General features: G+C 30.9%; 1 protein-coding gene across 1 annotated transcript; it reads left to right on the top strand.

The window, feature by feature from the left end:
- Window positions 1–5,230: 5,230 nt before the first annotated feature.
- Window positions 5,231–9,774, top strand: LOC110711639 (endo-1,4-beta-xylanase A-like). Its single transcript, XM_021890058.1, has 7 exons — window positions 5,231–6,189; window positions 6,382–6,428; window positions 6,562–6,784; window positions 7,596–7,762; window positions 7,889–7,987; window positions 8,105–8,920; window positions 9,212–9,774. Exons 1-7 carry the CDS (start codon window positions 6,126–6,128, stop codon window positions 9,572–9,574), a joined length of 1,779 nt encoding a protein of 592 aa, XP_021745750.1. The 5' UTR covers window positions 5,231–6,125; the 3' UTR covers window positions 9,575–9,774.
- Window positions 9,775–10,118: the final 344 nt, after the last annotated feature.

The raw sequence follows: 10,118 nt of genomic DNA, 5'->3' as shown, positions 1-10,118 counted from the left end.
AAGTTTCGTTTCTCATGATGTGGAGCTCCCACTCATGACACATACGCGGTTTCCACCAGTGAAAAACATCACATTATTTTCCAAAATTCCATTAGGAGAAACAAAAGTGTTTTTCATAATGAGGAATTGGGGCTCCCTCAATTCAAAGTCCCCCCGTTCTTTATTAAACAATTCAATGACAAAGCAAATAATGCCATTACCGCTGCCTCTACATTTAGTGTTCACTGTTATATTTGGATCAACAATGAGAGCAAATTTTCTATCGCATTCTACATCTGATATCAAATTCAAAAGAACGTCAACCCCTCCGTGTTTAGAAAAAAGATGGCATTGATCTGGATGTATTAACATCATATGAAACCAAAGGAGAATGGGAGAGCGGTGGGTGCTGGTCTTTATTTTATTTTTTAATTTATAATTTTAATTAATTATTAAATAGTTAATTAAGAGTTAGAGGGTAATTAGAAATTATAGGTAAATTAAGTGAATTAGTAGTACCGGGTTGTTTCCAACAAAAAAAAATTAACTTAGGGTTTTTTTTACGATAAAGCTTTTAAAATATTTTTTTTTTCGCAAAATGTGGCATTTAAAAGATTTTTTTTTGGCAAATTTTCCTTTTAACTAAGGTAGTGCGCCTTATTTTTATTTATTTCAAAAGAAAAAGAAAGTAGATTAGATAAAAAAAATTATGAACAAATTAGATCAGGAAAAAATAAAGAGAAAGAGGAGATAGAAAGATAAACCCCTAGATACCCAAATTTTTCTTATGCTAAGAATTTCTAATTTTGATTTTCTTTTTGTTGGTTTTTTTAGTTGTTTATTTATGGGCTAAGAATAAAAGTCTGAATCTGTTTAGGAGTTTAAAGTTGGTCATAAACTTCCTTAGACAAGTCTTGTTATGCGGTTTTGGCCCACTCATAACGAGTTTGTACCAAATCGGGTGTGTGGATCGGATTCGTATCAAATCTAGTTAAGAGTCTTAAGATGAGTCATATCGGATTTGTCTCATGAAACATTTGTTTGTTCATGCAATTTTAAGAGTTAATTTCTTTGATTTTTAGGTTGTTCTGTCATGTCGGATTTATTTCAAACTTTAGAGCTAAGCATATGCACTTGAGCACTTGTATTGCATGCACCATGTATTTATACTTTAGAGTATGATCTACTGCACATGTACAGAATTTGGATTATAGTCGGATTAATAATAGGTAATTAAGGGTATGATCCATCTCGTAAATGATTTAAATTGTGGGGCATATCATATTAACTTAAACTTAATCACATCTAATGGAAAATTGTGCTCTAGCTAAACTAAAGGGATGGAATCATTTTGGATCATGAGGAAGTAGAGTCTTTTTTTTTTTTTGAAAGCGAGTATAGTCTAATATAGCCACACAATGGTTTTAACTAGTATGATTATAATGGATTTGATTAAAGTTGCTCGAGCAAATCTCTCTGTTTTTAATGCATCAGTTTTATCAGCACATTTGCTGAGACATAACTTTGACCATTAATATCTTTAATTGTTTATTAATAAAAAATGTAACAAAATTAAATTCTATCCATATTTATTATGATATTTTTTTTTAATATTTAATAATACCTTTTTTTCACAAAATACATAATTCCTCCATTTTTATTTACTTACAACACACTACTTTGACACACACTTTAAGGGAAATATTAGACTAAATAAATGAACAAATTAATCAACAAAATTATAGCGTCAATAAGAAGAAAGTGATAAGTTGTTACAATTTAAATTTTATAGCATAATTCGTCCGTCTACATAATCTAATCACTTTCGACCTCATACAACATGTCAAAAAGGTGTGTTGCATGTATGAAAAACAAAGATAGTATTATGTTAATAATTTCCTTACTACCCAAATTAATAATGCTCCCTTTGTTAGGCTAGTTAATTTTGGTTTTTAGCTTAGATCAAATTTTATAACCAATTATATTAATATAATAATGCATTTAAATATCATATTTACTTTAGTGTGATAGCAGTAGTTTTTTTCCATATAGAATTCAACTTACTAGCCTAACAAAGAGGTAGAACATTATTAATTTTGGTAGTAAGGAAATAATTTTTTTTTTTTGAAGACACATAAGGAAATTATTTAACATTAAATGTATATTGAAAAAAGTAATATTATATATAATAAGTTGATATAAAATATATTATATAATAATATAAAATATATCATTTATACAAAATATATTATAAACATAATATTATAGTGAATATGGACTAAATATTCCGCAAGATATCTTCTCCTCCCCTTTTTATAATATTATGACGGGTTTCTATATTCTTTTTTATATTTTCTTCGTTACGATATTTACAACTTCTGCTTCTCCACCTCCATCTCCTTTTAATCCTTCTCCTCCCCTTTTTATAATCCTCAATGGGCTAAGGGGATATGCATAGCCACAACATGCAACAAGGTCCCAACAACCGGACAAGGAATTGTTGTTGAATCATGCAAAGATTATATTTGCTCTAAAAAATTGACTATCCACAATATAATAGATAACCAATAATAACTACCATTTGATATAAAACTAGGTGGTCGATATACTCGAGATTCTTTAAAATTGTATTACAAATTACAACTAATTAAATATAAAACAATACTTGTTTTAGAACTATATTTTTTTTTACTTGCTAAAAACACAAACAAAAATGGTTTCTAATTTATTGTTTTACTAGGTTAGGTCCTGTGCCATGCACGGTAATTTTCAATAACTATTCTTTAATTAACATTATATGTAATTATAAAAAATTAAATCTGGCTAAGTTATTAATATGTAAAATGAATTTATTATGAAAGTCATGCACGGTACGTTATTTTAATTACTTTTGACAAATTAATTTATTTATAGCATAAAATATAAAAATTGTTTAATATCTTGAACAAAATTGAAGTAACATGGAATATTTGATCAAGATCATATTCTTAAAAAATATTCCACCAAAAATACATCTTCTTGAAAAAGATTATATATTTCCTTATTATTCCGTAATTAATTGAGTATCAACATAAAAATGGTAAATATTATTGCACATTTAATAGGTGACAAAAACAAACTTTTTTTTTAAAAAAAAATAACTTCCTTAAATAAAATTTAGTAATTAATTAAAAAAATACACTAAGAACACACCAGAAATCGACACGTATCATTGCTGGTGTGTCTTTTAGTATATAGTTATTGATTGATGATTCTGTTCATTACGATATTTACTCTTTCTGGTTCTCCCCCTCCTCCGTCTCTTTCTAATTCTCCTCCTCCCCTTCTTATAATCCTTCTCCCCCATCATTAGACTTCGCTATCTTGGCGCTATAATGGCTAAAGGGATATGCAGAGCCATAATATGTGGAATAAGGTCCCAACAGTCGGACATAGATTCTCTTTACACATTGGATAGATGCACCTCACTACTTCAAGACCTAACAATGTAAGTGCATTACAGGTAGTATGATACTTGTATTATTTATACAAATTGTTACAATTTTAATTATTATTTATACTCGTATTTTTTTAAGTAATACAAATTATTATAATTTTTATTATTTATACCTCATGTAATATGGTTTCTTGCAAATGACATGGTCATATATTGGCCAAGATTTCAACAAAGTAACATCAAGTTTTGGAGACATGATTGGAGAAAACATGAGTCTTGTTCAGGCTTACCACTCGTAACTTATTTTCAAAACAACATAGATTTGACACGAAATCACGTACCCGCAATTCTATCAGGTCTTGGAATGAAAGGTAGTGAAGTTTACAAAACATAGTTGGTATCTACTTAGATTATTAGAAGTGTTTTATGTTCTAATTATGTCCTTTGGTTATAGGTCTTAAACCTTCTCCCACTATGACATATACTTTAAGACGGTATTTGAGAGGGATGTATGATTATTTTGTATACTCCCTAGTTAGAATTATATTAGTTTAGGTTATAATTAATCAGTAAGATGTAATAAAACTAATAATCTAGTTATTAAAGCAATTGATATGAATTTTTTTTCTCCTCTGCGTTCTGAATACTTGAATGAATCTTCTCTTCTCTAACTATTTATAATGTGATTAATGTCTATTATATACAGTACTCCGTAATTCTTACCCTTTATTAACTCCGTATTAATTTTGTTAGCCATGTGTTAGTTCATGTACTTGTAATTCTTACCCTTATTTACTCCGTATTAATTTGTTAGTCATGTGTTAGCTTATGTACTCCGTAATTCTCACCCTTTATTTATTCTGTTATTTTGCAATCACTTTTTTACGCTTATAACACAAATCATTAGTAAGCAGAATAAATTAGCTCACCATGCAGGATATTTTGCAATCACTTTTTTTTTTTTTTTGGTTTATCGACGTAAACATGCAATTAGAACCTATTATTTTGAAATTTTCTTTAATTATACCAACGTAAATTGGTAACTATGAAGTATTTTCTAAACCATGTTGGCTATTGTTTAGAAATTAAAAAATTTATAAATTAAATGTAATCTTGTGGCAAAGGTGGTGTATATTCTGGCCAATCAGGAGGCGAAGAGTGGGTGACTGACTTGAGGTGGATCAGAGGTGGGGTGTATAATTAAAAAAATAAAAAGGAAAATCTCGGTTAATATCCAATATTAACGCAATAGGCTAATTTTGCAATGACCATAAATAAAAATGTAGCCACTATAATGTAGTGAATCTCAAGCCTCCAATTGATAAAATTTATCTTATCCATTCATTAGGTCGTTGATTTTCGACATTTAAAACATCAGGGTTTCTTTTTTTAAATTTTATTTTATTACATTTACACTAAAGTCTTAATCCGATTCACTTACATTTACATAAATATTCAAATATAAAAAATACTTTAGTCTTCATGCTTTTCTTGATGAAACTTCTACTGCGAAGCTTCTGTTCCCAAAAGGAACTTCTCTAGATATGACTTGTACTTCAAAGCACGATTCCTGCAAAGGAGCTCTTTTATTGATGAGAAGCACTTGAGAAGCCTATTACTCTCTTCATACATAATACATCACATATTCCTAATTAATTTGAGCAAAATCAACTACTTGTTCATGAAGGGACATCTTCGTTGTATATTAATCGTCACAAATCACATTTTAAAGTCCACAAAATTAGATCCACAAAACCGGCATAACAAGATCTCGGAGACATTGACATTGGTAGGGCTCAATAAAATAGACACACATGTATGTATGAATACAATATATAAACTGTGAAATTCAATCAACTAGCTAGCTAGATTGCTTGCAATTAAGTGCTTCCTTCCTTTCTTTAATTATCTTATTCTCTAATCTAAAGTCTATCATATTGATTTTTACTTATCAAATTGAGTAGGGTTTTTTTTTTTTTGCCCCAAAATTGTGTACGTAGGAATTAGGATAATAGATTCGTACCATTTTTTATTTTTATTTTTTTAAAAAAAAATAAAATACTAGCTTTTTATAAAGGTCAAGAGCGGAACAAAAGGTTGTCACATGAGTACAGGGCCAAGAATAAAATGTGCAAGGGAACTAGACAAAATTTTGTACAATACTAATGTATGTATATATAACAGTTTGATAGAGTATATAAATCAATCTTGAGTTTTGAAGATTGTTAAATTAAGTACCTCTAATTAGAAAAAATTAAGTGTGTCTTATTGCAAAACACTATCCACCTATCCTAATTACCTAGATGCATGTTCTGATATGGTTTTGTTTTTTTTCTTTCTTTCTTTAGTAATTATTTTCATTTTCTGTGCAATCAATATAATTTGATATAGTAAGAGTGTAAGACACTAAGACTACACATTTAAGCTGACATGTCTTTTTTTTTTTCTTTTTTCTTTTTTTTTTTTTTTGTCACATGATTTAACTAATTTTCCTAAAAGTTTATAAAATTTCTTGTGTAGGTCATAGTTTGTCATTTTGGTGTTGTCTTTTGTTATTTAACTCAAAATTCACTTCACTTGCTGTAAGCCATAATATATATTTTTGTATATACTAAGATACAAAAATCATATCCTCTTAAATTTTGAGAGTATGCAATTGCTAGGTTGAATTTAACGTCTTAAATTGTCTTGGATTCTCCCTAAGAATGAAATGAAGTTTATTACTTTCTTGTTATGGCATGCATTCTTTCTGCTCCTCTTCTCCTACAATAATGGTAATGTATTAGCCTCGAGTAATTTTCGATTATTTTGTACTCATTGGTCTAATATATAATCATTAGTGAGTTTTTCATTGTTGTATTACAAATGTATTAATCCATATAGAATCATAGACTAACCTTATTGTCAATTGTATTATAGTAGTATTGTTTACTTTTACTAAATTTTCTGCTTTTTAATTGATGCAGGGGCTATCATACAAGCTTTGAAGTATGATTATTCAGCAACTACAGAGGTACTAAACTCATTGGAATGTAGACAGTTTTTTTTACAAAAATCCGGCTCTTACAATCGAGTTTTGATATCCTAGGTTGAGAAGAAGATTCTAATACAAGCATTTTTGTTCATTTTTGTATGTTATTTTGAAGTGTTTGGAGGAAGCTTGGAAAGTTCAATATGGTGGAGGGATCATACAAAATCCAGAATTCGATGATGGTATCGAAGAATGGACTGTTTTCGGACCAGGGAGGATCCAAGAAAGGGTAACAAAAAGTGGGAACAAATTCATCGCGGCTATTAACAGGACACATCCATCTGATGGCCTTTCTCAGAGGGTTTTGATTGAGAGTGGAAAACTTTATGCATTTTCAGGTAACATGAACTAACTTCATTTTCTTAGGAATCATAATTAAAGAGATTTGATTAAGCAAGTTAAACTTCGTTATTATAACTAATTAGGAATCATATGTTGTTGGTCCGACACAAAACTACAAAAGTATTGGGTGAGACTAACTCGTAGTTCAGTAAATTGTTGTAATCCAAGTGCTTAAATGTTCGTTTATGGAGGCGTTGATTTAAATTCTTCGAGAGTAGATTCGTTCTACATACAATCATACTATACTCGCCTTTGTCGTTGTCTTTCTCCTCCATATTTCCCTGCCTCCTTTCTTTGTCTCTTAACAAGTATGGTAAATGCATTGAATCGACAAAAATGCAAGGACTTTTAGTCTCTTAGCTAACTAGTTGGTTGTTCTTTTGTATTCTTTTGAAGATTATAATTGTTTCCTTTAGTGGTTTGTTCTTTTTTGGTCTGTTACATTTTTCCTCAATCTTATGCTTTACTATCTTTATTTTCTTGATACATAGAAGTGTTATATAATCTCTCAGTTGGTAGTCTATGAACATTTGTTCACTTAAGTCGCGAATAGCCTTTAAACCTTCATTTTCCGTCTCAACTCATAAACACCAAGACATCATTAGCTAAATTAGCTCATATAATACTAATTAGCTACAAATCAAGCAATTGATCGAAATTAATCCAGCCATCACAGATTTCGTACATTTTACTTGTTAGTTTACATATGACATGCCACCAGTTTCATGCAATATAATTCATTCTCTAAATTAGAAGATTTAGATCATAAATTTTTGATAAAATTATAATCAGCCTGAAATTTAACAGCATGGATACAAATAAGCGAGGGCAGTGAAATTATAGCTGTTAAATTTAGAAGCCCTTGTGGTAAATATCTCCATGGCGGCACTGTCATAGCCGAGCAAGGATGTTGGAGCATGCTTAAAGGTGGCATCGTTGCAAATTTTACTGGCACGGTTGATTTAACTTTTGAGGTAAAAGTACTGCTGTCAAAAATGATTTTCCTAGGAGAAATAATTTTTGTGTAATTTTGAGAAATGGACCTATTTTTATGCTTTAAAACTCTGCATTATGCAAGTTTCTAACAATTGTATATGCAGACTAATAACACATGTGTTGAAGTCTGGGTTGATAATGTATCGTTGCAACCGTTTACTAAGAAGCAATGGAGATTGCACCAAGAATCAACCATTGCAAAGGTATAGAAGGCGAACAAACTTGAAGTTGTATTGGATATTTACAGTCTTAATTATCAGTTTTTAGTAGAGTAAAAATCAGGTAAAGAGAACGAGCTGAGGCTGAAATCATTCATGTAGGTGAGAAAGCGAAAGGTGAAATTTCAAGTGACAGACAAAAAGAATGCAGCAGTAAGAGGAGCAAAAATTACTCTGAAGCAAACAAAGGCAGGTTTTCCAGTTGGATGTGAAATGAACTTGAACGTCCTAAATAGTACAAAGTACCGAGATTGGTTTATTGCATCAAGATTCTCAGTCACTGCTTTTGGGAACGAAATGAAATGGTATTTCACAGAAGAAAAGACGCGAGGGAAAGAAAACTATACCATTCCTGACGCGATGCTACAATTCTGTGAGCAGAACAACATTGATGTTCGAGGTCACAATATCTTTTGGGACGATCCAAAGTACCAACCCACTTGGTTAAATCTCAATATCAACCCAAAGAAGTTGGAAAAACTAGTTGAAAAGAGGCTGAAATCGGTTGTTTTGAGGTATAAAGGGAGATTGATTCATTGGGATGTTATGAATGAGAACTTGCATTTTAGGTTCTATGAGAATAAACTTGGTAAAAATGCTTCAGCAGAGATTTATGCTAGAACTTACGAGCTTGATCAAAAGCCGATTTTGTTCATGAATGATTATAGCACGATAGAGGATAGCGAAGATGAAGAGTCAATGCCTGCAAAATATGCCAAAAAGTTGAAAAGGGTTGTTTCATATTACAAGGAAAGGAGTAGTGGTAATAAGATGTTGCCTATGGGAATAGGGTTAGAATCGCGGTTTGCTCCTGGTCAGCCTAATTTTGCTTACATGAGAGCAGGAATAGACTACTTAGCTTCAATGGGGTTCCCTATTTGGCTTACTGAAGTCTTTGTTGATAAAGGCGCGAACCAGGTACAATCACTGACTCTTGTTACAAGTCTATTAAACACATATTATATACATATACTTCTTAAAAATTAGAATTTGTGCTTATTGAGATCAGGAAAAAATATAATCTATGCATTTGAATTCTTTATGTTCACTGATAGCGCGAAAGAGTGGCAGAGTGCATCATCTCAATATTAAGGAATACACATAATTTGTGAATCTGAAATCTTTATGTTCTAATATGTAAAGCAACAGTATTACACATATCAGTGTATAGTATGTGACAGTTTATATGTCGAAAATTGTTATAAGCAGGCAGAGTATCTAGAGGAAGTTTTGAGGGAGGGATACTCACACCCTGCTGTCAAAGGAATTGTGATATGGCCTACTTCGCCGTTTAGCAAGGAGTGCAAAATGTGTTTGATTGACATTGATCAAGACTTTAAGACCACACCAACTGGAGATGTAATTGATAAGCTGATCGAGGAATTGTTGAGCTCGAAACCATTGAAGATTTCAACCAATGGACATGGTTTTTCTGAAGAAGTAGTGCTGCTTCTTGGGGATTATGAAGTTACTGTAAGGCACCCTGAATCAAATTCTTGTACTAAGTTGAAGCTCAAGGTTACTGAAGATAAATCAGCAATGTTTGTGAATGTTCAGCTTGATAATAATTAGGGGTGAGCAAAACCGGGTACCCGGTCAAAATTTTAGGATCCGGACCCGAAATTGGTTGGAACCGGGTCCTAAAATTTGGAACCGGTACAACCGGGTCCTAAAATTTAGGAATTGGAATTGGTTCCACCGGGTACCGGTTCCGATTTTGGGTACCCACTTATATATATAAGTGTTGAAATATACAAATCATAATATTTTTTTTGGTGTATTTTTACTTTTAGCTTTTAATACTTATATTTTTATATACATTAAGCTATTTTAATTATATTAAATATTAATATTTTTTTTTTTTTACTAATTAGTTACATTCAATATATTTTTGTTTTTTTAAATATATTTTGTACAATATATGTTGGGTAACCGGTATAGTAGAGTGGAGAGAAAAATCTAGAAGTTTTAGGGTTTTGTTTGATAGTGGGTTGAGAGTTTTATAAGCAATTGGGCTTAGAAATTAAAATGGGCTGTACATAACTCTTTAGTTTCTTAAAAACACAAACAATCCACATACAATATCATATACAACCGGGTACCCAGTGGGTATCGG

The sequence above is a fragment of the Chenopodium quinoa genome, unplaced genomic scaffold (assembly GCF_001683475.1).
Source record: "Chenopodium quinoa cultivar QQ74 unplaced genomic scaffold, ASM168347v1, whole genome shotgun sequence".
Lineage (NCBI taxonomy): Eukaryota > Viridiplantae > Streptophyta > Magnoliopsida > Caryophyllales > Amaranthaceae > Chenopodium > Chenopodium quinoa.
Note: the sequence above shows the minus strand (reverse complement) of the source record. Positions and strands in the feature narration are given on the sequence as shown.